Here is an 8,713-nt window from a genome sequence, read left to right as displayed (position 1 = left end):
CCATACTGTTCTCCATAGTCATTGTATCAGTTTACATTCCCACCAGCAGTGACAGAGGGTTCCCTTCTCTCCAGACCCTCTCCAGCATTTATTATTTGTAGACTTTTTGAGGACAGCCATTCTGACCCGTGTTTTGCTTTGCATTTCTCTGATAATTAGTGATGTGCCTCTTGGTCCTCTGTATGTTTTCCTTGGAGAACCGTCTGTTTAGGTCTTCAGTCCGTTTCGTTGTTCTTTTTCAGGCTATGTCTGCCACTCACACCCAGACAGGGCTTCCCGGGGACCCACCGGCAAGGAGCCCACCTGCCAGTGCAGGAGGCACAGGTTCGCTCCCCGGGCCGGGTAGGTCCCCTGAAGGAAACGGCGGCCCACTCCAGCATTCTTGCCGCGGTATCCCACGGACAGAGAAGGCTGGCAGGCTACAGTTCATGGGGTCACAAAGAGTTGGACAGGCCTTAGCAACTAAACAACAGCAAGAAACACACCGGGATATGACGTAACACTGGCATCATCTCAGCAGCAAGATTGCAATATGGATACCGGTAGTTACATCTGTTGTGAAATTGAATGAAGAGCCTCCTACTTCACATCGCCTCCTCCAAATACTAGGCATATGTTTGTTCTGTTGTAGAAGGGCACTGGATGGCCTGGACCCCAGAGAAGTTCTTGCCGTTTCCTTTGGCTTCTTGGAGGTGTTCTCCCTCAGACCTGCCTGATGGAAGCGTCCTTGTTCAGATGAGGGCTGGCGAAATTGGACTTTAGGGTGGGGCCTGCCCATTCCAGAAAGACCAATCATGTGATTTAGGTGGGAGTTCTCTGTTATCTGCTAACCTGGAGACTGCCTTCAGCCACAAAGGCAGTCAGTCAATTCTATTACGAATGAAGCCCCTATTAGTAATGAAGCCCCAGTATAAACTCTGGATACCAGAGGAGTTTCCTTGGTTGACCTGCCCTAGTTGGCAACTCTCCATGGGAACTGTCACACCCAGGGTTGGGAGGTCCACGTCTGGAGATTTCCAGACTGTGCCCTTGTTGTTTAGTCGCTAAGTCAGGTCTGACTCTTTTTGTAACCCCATGGATTGTGGCCTGCCAGGCTCCTCTGTCCATGGAATTGCCCAGCAAGAATACTGGACACTTCTCGGGAGGATCTTTCAGACCCAGGGACTGAACCTGCAGCTAAGTGTCTCTTGCATTAGCAGGCATATTCTTTACCACTGAGACACCAGGGAAGCCCAGACTTCGCCCTGTGTACAGCTTCTCTTGGCTGACCCTCATAAAGCATCATCATGAGCGTAACAGCTCTTACTGAGCTCTCTGAGTCCTTCTAGCAAATAATCAAACCTGAGGGTGGCTTGGGAATCCCTCCTCCAAACATTCAGTTGATGTCAGAAGTCTTGGGGACTCAAAGCTGCAGTTTTGCTAATTCTGGGCAATAAATTAAGAAGAAAAACTCAAGATCAATTCCTTTGTTTCTGAGCTGTCTAGTATTTCTAAGAATAACTTCAAAAAAGTAAAGCACATAAGTGAACAAAAAATATGTGCCTTTTGCAAACTAAAACCCTAACAAAATGTCACCTCACACCCACAGTGGAGGCTGTAATTAAAAAGACGGATAAAAACAAGTCTTGGTGAAGACGCGGAGAAACTGGTACCCTCATACACTGCTGGTAGGGACTGTAAAATTGGGCAGCTGCTTTGGAAAATGCTCTGGCAGTTCTGGTTGAACAGTTATAAGATCCAGCAATTCCACTCCTAGGCATACCACCAAGAGAAATGAAGAACTTTTGCATGAATACTCACAGCAGCATTGTTCATAATAGTCCCGAAGTAGAAGCAACCTAATGTCCATCAATTGATGAATGGGTAACTGAAATACGGTTTCTCCACACAATGGAATTTGGTCATAAAAAACACGAATTACTGATACACTGAAACACATGGATGAACCTTGAAAACGTTATGCTGACTGAAAGAAGGCAGCTACAACACGCTGCCTATTCTATAATTCCATTTATATGAAATATCCAGAATAGGTAAATTCATGGAGACAGAAAGATTAGTGATTACTTAGAGCCCGAGGGGGTGGGAGGGAATGGGGAGTGACTTACCGTGTAGGGATTTGTGTGTGTGCTTCCGGGTGCAGCTAAATGACGGTGGTGATATTTGCACAACTCTGACTATATAACGCACGTTAAACAGGTGCATTATACGGTTAGGCGATTAGATCTCAATGAAGCGTTTGGCTTTCTTAAACCCTGCCCTAGTAAAAGGTGAACTCTGAACTCAAGGAAGCTGAATGACCTGAGCGATTCTAGAACTCCCTGTCTAGGCCTTCCCGGTCCTAGGCAAGCGAAAGTGCGCTGTGACCCTTTTCTAAGCACGAAAGAAAATACGAAATGGAGCCCGGGATTCGCGGGCCTGATGCCGGGCTTCCCGCGCTGGAGCGACACCGGGAGGTCCGGACCGGCGCGTAGACAGCCCTGGGCCGCCGCCTCCGACATGGGGGAGGCTCGGAGCCCGGCCCCGCGGCCCTAAGGAGGCCCCGCCTCCCCGGCGGACGGTGCTGGGCCGGTCTGGGCGCCGGGGACGTGGGGAGCCCAGGGTACTCCCGCCTCCGCGCCCCGCCCCGCGCACGGAGCCGACGCCCGCCTGCTCCGCCACCGGCCGCGCCCGGGGCCAAACACAGGCTAAGGCTCCGCCCACTACCCGCCCCTGCCCCCGCCTCACCCAGGCCCCGCCTCACCCAGGCCCCGCCTCACCCAGGCCCCGCCTCACCCAGGCCCCGCCTCACCCAGGCCCCGCCTCACCCAGGCCCCGCCTCACCCAGGCCCCGCCTCACCCAGGCCCCGCCTCACCCAGGCCCCGCCTCACCCAGGCCCCGCCTCACCCAGGCCCCGCCTCACCCAGGCCCCGCCTCACCCAGGCCCCGCCTCACCCAGGCCCCGCCCCAAGCGCCGCCGAGAGCCCACCTCGACCTGTTTCGCCGCCGGCCTCGCCCGGCGCCAAATACCGGCTTAGGCCCCGCCCCGCCCCGCCCACGCCCCCAGCCCCCGCCCCGCGCGCCGCCGAGCCCCGCCCCACCCCGCCCCGGCCCGGCCCCGCCGCGCGTGACCGCCGAGCCTGCGCCGAGCTGCGCCCCGGCCGCCGGCCGCGCGATGCTGCTGCTGGCCGCCGCGTCGCTCGTGGCCTTCGTGCTGCTGCTCTACATGGTGTCCCCGCTCATCAGCCCCAAGCCCCTCGCCCTGTCCGGGGCGCACGTAGTGGTGAGTGGCCCCCGAGGCCGCGGCGGCGCCGTCCCCGGAGCGCGGGCCCCAGGCCGCCCCGCCGCCCCGCGCCGTCTCCTCCGCGGCCTCTGCTCCCCCGGGGCCGGCGCGGGCTCGGGGGGCGCGCGTCCGCGCCCGGGGCCTCTCCGGGGTCCGAGGGTCTGGGGGTTTTTGTGCTCGGGCTCCCCGATGAGTCCGCCGAGGGGCAGAGAGGCTGCGGGACTCCGCCGGGACCCCGCGGTCGCTGGCGGCCCGCGCGCGGCGCGCGGCCCTGGCCGGGGCCCGGGGCTCCGCCGGGGCGGCCCCCGGATGGCGGCCTGCGCAAGTGACAGCGGGCAGAGTCTCTCCGGCGGAGCGGCAGCCCTCGCCAGCGGCGTTGGGGCCCTTCTGCCCGGTCTGCACGGCCTGTCCCTGCTGGACTCGGCCTGGGGTCGGCGGGTGCCGCCCCGGTTCAGAGTCAGACGGTTGAGCCAGAGAACCTGGCTTGTGCGTTGGGAATGAAGGGGTCTGTGGGTTGGTTTGTTTCTTACCAGAAACTCCTGTCTTCGGCGATCCCTTTTCTGCAGGTAGACCACCTCACTTAAACAGAAAGCCTTCTTTTCTGCGCCCAGTATGCTGCCATTTACTGTGGCTTTCTGGGCTCTTTTCTTACTTGAATTTTTTTACAAGCCCGAGGCACGTAGAGACGGGAGCTTATGAATAAGAAAAGTTAGTTACTAAGCAGTTATCGCAAATCCTCCTGGTGTGGGAGGTGACATTTGGGTGTCCTGGCTAAGATCCGAGCATCGCTGAGATGAGATGGAATGGGATGGTCGTTGCTTTCAGCGTGTCTGACGTCCCGCGGAGAGTTTGTGAATGGAAACATATATTTTGTTTAATTTCTCTCGTCAAACTATTTAGTGTACTTCCACCTCCTGCCATTCCTGATGCAGAAGATAGATAAGGAGGTGACTTGCTAGTTCATTAGCAGGGAAGAGAGGAGCAAAATTTTACAATCATGTTACCTTCTGAAGGGGTCACATCTGCAAGAGAGCTTATGCCTCAAAAACTGTGGCTTTAAAACCTGGGTTTTTTAGCAGCGATGTTTGCAGAGCATACCTTGTAGTGTCTGTAAGGGACTCTCACTAAATGGTGACTCTGGTCCTACCAGCCCCATCATGCTTCTGCAGGCGGTGGATAAGATAACGAACATGTCTGCTGGGGTAGGTCCCACAGAATTTCTTACTCTCACCATCTCATTTGGCTGTGCCACTGTAAATAATGTGAGGACGACATGAATAGTTGACATGGTGTCACCATCTGTCTTCTTTTTTTAATGACATAAAAAGAGTAAAAGTGTAATTGTTTTTCTTGAGTTTTGTTAGGACCAGACCCAGTCGTGTCAGGAAGGGGGCCAGTGTTCAGAATGTCTTGCTGATGGGGAAGCATGAGCAGGCTTAGGTCAGAGCTAGTTATTCGTTTGTTTTTAAAACACTTCTGATTGACCAGTGTTAGCTCTCTAATGACAGTGGTAAAGCTGTGCAGCACGTCTTACGCAGTGTGTGTGTGTGTACACACGCACGTGCAAACACTTGGTCACTCAGTCGTGTCCGACTCTTCGTGACCCCCTGAACTGCAGCCCACCAGGCTCCTCTGTCCACGGGATTTCCCAGCAAGAACACTGGAGTGGGGTGCCATTTCCTTCTCCAACGCATGAAAGTGAAAAGTGAAGTCACTCAGTCGTGTCCGACTCTTCGTGACCCCCTGAACTGTAGCCCACCAGGCTCCTCTGTCCACGGGATTTCCCAGCAAGAACACTGGAGTGGGGTGCCATTTCCTTCTCCAGAGGATCTTCCCGACCCAGAGATCGAACCTAGGTCTCCTGCCTCGCAGGCAGACTCTTTACCATCTGAGCCACCAAGGAACCCCTCTTACACAGTATACACTTATTTAAATCAGCTGTTTTTTAAACAAAACTGTTAAACTGATTTGGTGAGAACTAGAAAATCAAACCCACCCTTTTGGAGAGATGGATGGAGAAGCTGTTCTGACTGCACAGCGCCCTCTCTTGCCCTTGATAAGAGGTGTGTGGTGCAATTGGAGAGATACTAGCATTTAAAACAGTAGTGGCAGAACAGTCAGAGCGAGTGATAAAGAAAGGCATTAAACTGTTATCTTTAGGGTCTCATGTCTCAAGTTACCAAAGGTCAGGCTACTCAGTGCATATTTACGGTTTTCTCAGCCATTAAGAAAATCTCTTAAGCTTTCTTATACCACTCAAGGGTAACGTAGCCTGGATTGACTTACGCCTGTTCTTAGATACCTTCTATGAATTAGCTGGCTTGGACTGGAAGGTCAGTTTCCCATGAACCATGACTCAGAAGCTAAGGTCTTATTCTTGTTTTTATGGACAAATCTTATAAAATTACACCCTGCTCTTTGCTGTGCAGCAGTTTGACACAGCTTGCTTGCCTGTTTCAGTCTAGAAACAGGACGGTAACAATCATAGTGTCTACAGAGCGCTTGAGAGCATATACATTTTCTCAGTCACCTCATCACTTCAACTTCCATGTAGTCATGGAATAACAGGGAATTTACTTACAGGCTTTTTTGGCTTTTTTTTTTTTTTCTTTTTTCACGGAAATGGCATCGTACGCCACTTTGCAAATTAATGGTAGGCAAGTACTTATTTAGCAACTGTTTATGCAGAGTGCTGTGCTATGAATGAGGATAGTAGCTCAGACTTGACACTCCTCCTCAGCGAACTCAGAGTCTGACCTGGAAGCTCAGGCAGGCGCAGAATGAACTGCGGAAGGTGCAAAAGTGGCAGAGAGGACAGAGGGCGGAGCCCGGAAGGCCTCTTGGAGGAGGAGCTGTTGGGACCCGCCTCTGCAGGTTCCATGGGATTTGGAAATGCAGGTGTGCAGGAGATGTTGGGTGAAGGGACCTGTAGGCAGCAGTGGCAGTCAGGGACGTTTTTAATGATCTTGCTAATTGGAATGATGAATGATAAGCCAAAACCGCCTGTGAAATATATATACTTTAAATATCTATCTACATTGACTCAATGGACACGAGTTAAAGCAAACTCAGAGAGATGGTGAAGGACCGGGAAGCCTGGCGTGCTGCAGTCCATGGGATCGCAGAGAGTCGGACACGACTGAGCAACCGAACCACCACGTTTATTTACATGGGTGGTCTGGGTCTTCACTGTGGCAGCCACATTGTTTCCTTGGGGCAGGTGAACCCTTAGTTGCAGCAGGTGGGGTCCAGTTCTCTGACCAGGGGTAGAGCCCAGGCCCCTTGCGCTGGGAGTCTTAGCTGCTGGACCCCCGGGGAAGCCCCCCTGCAACATATTTCATAGCAAAGAGCTCTTCAGAGGTGGCTCTGAGGCGGGATAGCAGATGTATCTTTACAGTAACTGGTAGATAATTGGTTAATTAACCCAAAGAAATCCCTTCATTAGTGAGAAGCTGAGGCTCAGGAGAGACTGGGAAGTTGCATGGAGATAGGTACATTGTGTAGGAAGGAGTCTTGACCTTTAAAGTCATGAGATGCGATCAGAGATACTCTTTACAGCAAGATTTATATCTAACAATAAAATATTCAGAACAATCTAGATGTCTGACTATAGGGGAATGTTAACTAAGTTTTGATATAGCTATCTAAGGCAATATTGTGTGTCCTTTTAGTTTTTCGACTATACATTTTTTTTTTTAAAGTAGGATACACAAATGTGTGAGGGCAGATGCCTGTCTGACTCGTCTCTTCCTCCTTCACCTGCTCCCCTGACCTGTGTTATATAATGTGTGTAGGAAAAATGAATAGAAAGACAATGTTACATTTGTATCATTAAGTTAAGTATATTTTGAGTCCTTTCTATATGCCAGGCATTATACTGAGGGCTGGGAGTACCGTGTGTGTGTTAGTCACTCAGTCGTGTCCAACTCTTTGCGACCCCATGGACTGTAGCCTGCCACACTCCTCTGCAGGAGGAGAATTCTGCAGGCAAGAAGACTGGCATGGGTTGCCATTTCCTTCTCCAGGGCATCTTCCTGACCCAGGGATCGACCCCAAGTCTCCTGCATTGTAGGCAGAGTCTTTACCATCCGAGCCACTAGGGAAGCCCAGGATATAGTGGGGAGCCAAATGGAATTGGTACTTTTAGGGAGAAGGCAACGGCGCCCACTCCAGCGCTCTTGCCTGGAGAATCCCAGGGACAGCGGAGCCTGGTGGGCCGCAGTCCATGGGGTCGCTGAGAGTTGGACACGACTCAGTGACTTCACTTTCACTTTTCACTTTCATGCATTGGAGAAGGCAATGGCACCCCACTCTAGTGTTTTTGCCTGGAGAATCCCAGGGACGGCGGAGCCTGTGGGCTGCCGTCTGTGGGGTCGCACAGAGTGGGACACGACTGAAGCGACGTAGCAGCAGCAGCAGGGAGTCTGTGGAGTGGCAATGGGAGAGATGATTGGGAATCCGATCGTCACACAGATAAATGCGCGGCTGTGTGGCTGTGGAGTGATGGAAAAGCAAGGGGAGAAAGGCTGCCGTGCTGGAAAGCGGGCTGGGGCGGGGAGGCGGCGCCGAGGGCAGCCTGCGAGGCTTTCCCAAGCTTGTGATCATTTGAGCTGAGATTGACTGGGTGGATAGATGCCAGTTAGATGAAAAGAGGGGAGGAGGGCGTTTCTGGCAGGGGAAATAGAATGTGCAAAGGCCCGGTGGCTGGAGAAGGCATGACTGGGAGCCAGCCAGTATGCTGAGCTGTGGACGGTGAAGACGAGAATCGTGCCAGAAGAAAAGCTTCACTGCTTAGTGTTTCTACGTGATCATGTATTACTTTATAATAAGCAGTCATTTGAAAGATCATAAGATATAGGCTGGTGATTATTCTTTTCATCTCCTGTAGAACTGGTCATTCATAGAAGATATATAGAAAGACAATGTTCATTTGGACGCAAAGCCAAAGTAATGTGTTTATTTTATTTTTTAATTTATTGAAGTACGGTTGATTTACAATGTGTTAATTTCTGCGGTATAGCAAAGTGATTCAGTTATATATTGCATATAATATATACACATACGTCCTTTTTCGCAACGGTTTACCACAGGTTGGATGTGATTCCCTGTGCTGTGCAGTAGGCCCTTCTTGTCCATTCATTTTGCGCATAGTAGTTCGCATCTGTTAAACCCGAACGCCGAGTCCATTCCTGCCCCCGCCCCGCGGCCGCCCTGGAACCGCAAGCCTGTTCTCTGCGTCTGTGGGTCTGTTCCACAGACAGGCTCATTTGTGTCATATATCAGATTCTACGTACCGCGGCATCATGCGATGCTGATACTTGTCTTTCTCTGTATCGCTTACTTCACTTGGTACGGTAGCCTCTGGGCCCATCTGTGTCGCTGCAAACAGCACTCTCTTACAGCCGGTGGCGTTCCGCCCCAGTCCATGCGTGCACGCCCGTCCAGTGCGT

General features: G+C 52.2%; 1 protein-coding gene across 5 annotated transcripts in view; it reads left to right on the top strand.

The window, feature by feature from the left end:
* The first annotated feature begins 3,122 nt into the window (after positions 1-3,122).
* The window catches only part of KDSR (3-ketodihydrosphingosine reductase), a 41,003-nt gene continuing 35,412 nt past the window's right edge, over positions 3,123-8,713 (top strand). For all 5 annotated transcript variants that reach the window (XR_003586743.3, XR_003586744.3, XM_042239150.2 and 2 more), the window contains exon 1: positions 3,123-3,263. Coding sequence is in view for 3 of the 5 variants with exons in the window: in XM_042239150.2 (XP_042095084.1) it covers positions 3,156-3,263 (108 nt within the window). In the remaining 2 variants the exon portion in view is untranslated. The remainder of the gene's footprint in view (positions 3,264-8,713) is intronic.

This window comes from Ovis aries, chromosome 23, assembly GCF_016772045.2.
Source record: "Ovis aries strain OAR_USU_Benz2616 breed Rambouillet chromosome 23, ARS-UI_Ramb_v3.0, whole genome shotgun sequence".
Lineage (NCBI taxonomy): Eukaryota > Metazoa > Chordata > Mammalia > Artiodactyla > Bovidae > Ovis > Ovis aries.
The sequence above is the reverse complement of the archived record's forward strand: the minus strand, read 5'-3'. Positions and strand labels throughout refer to the sequence as shown.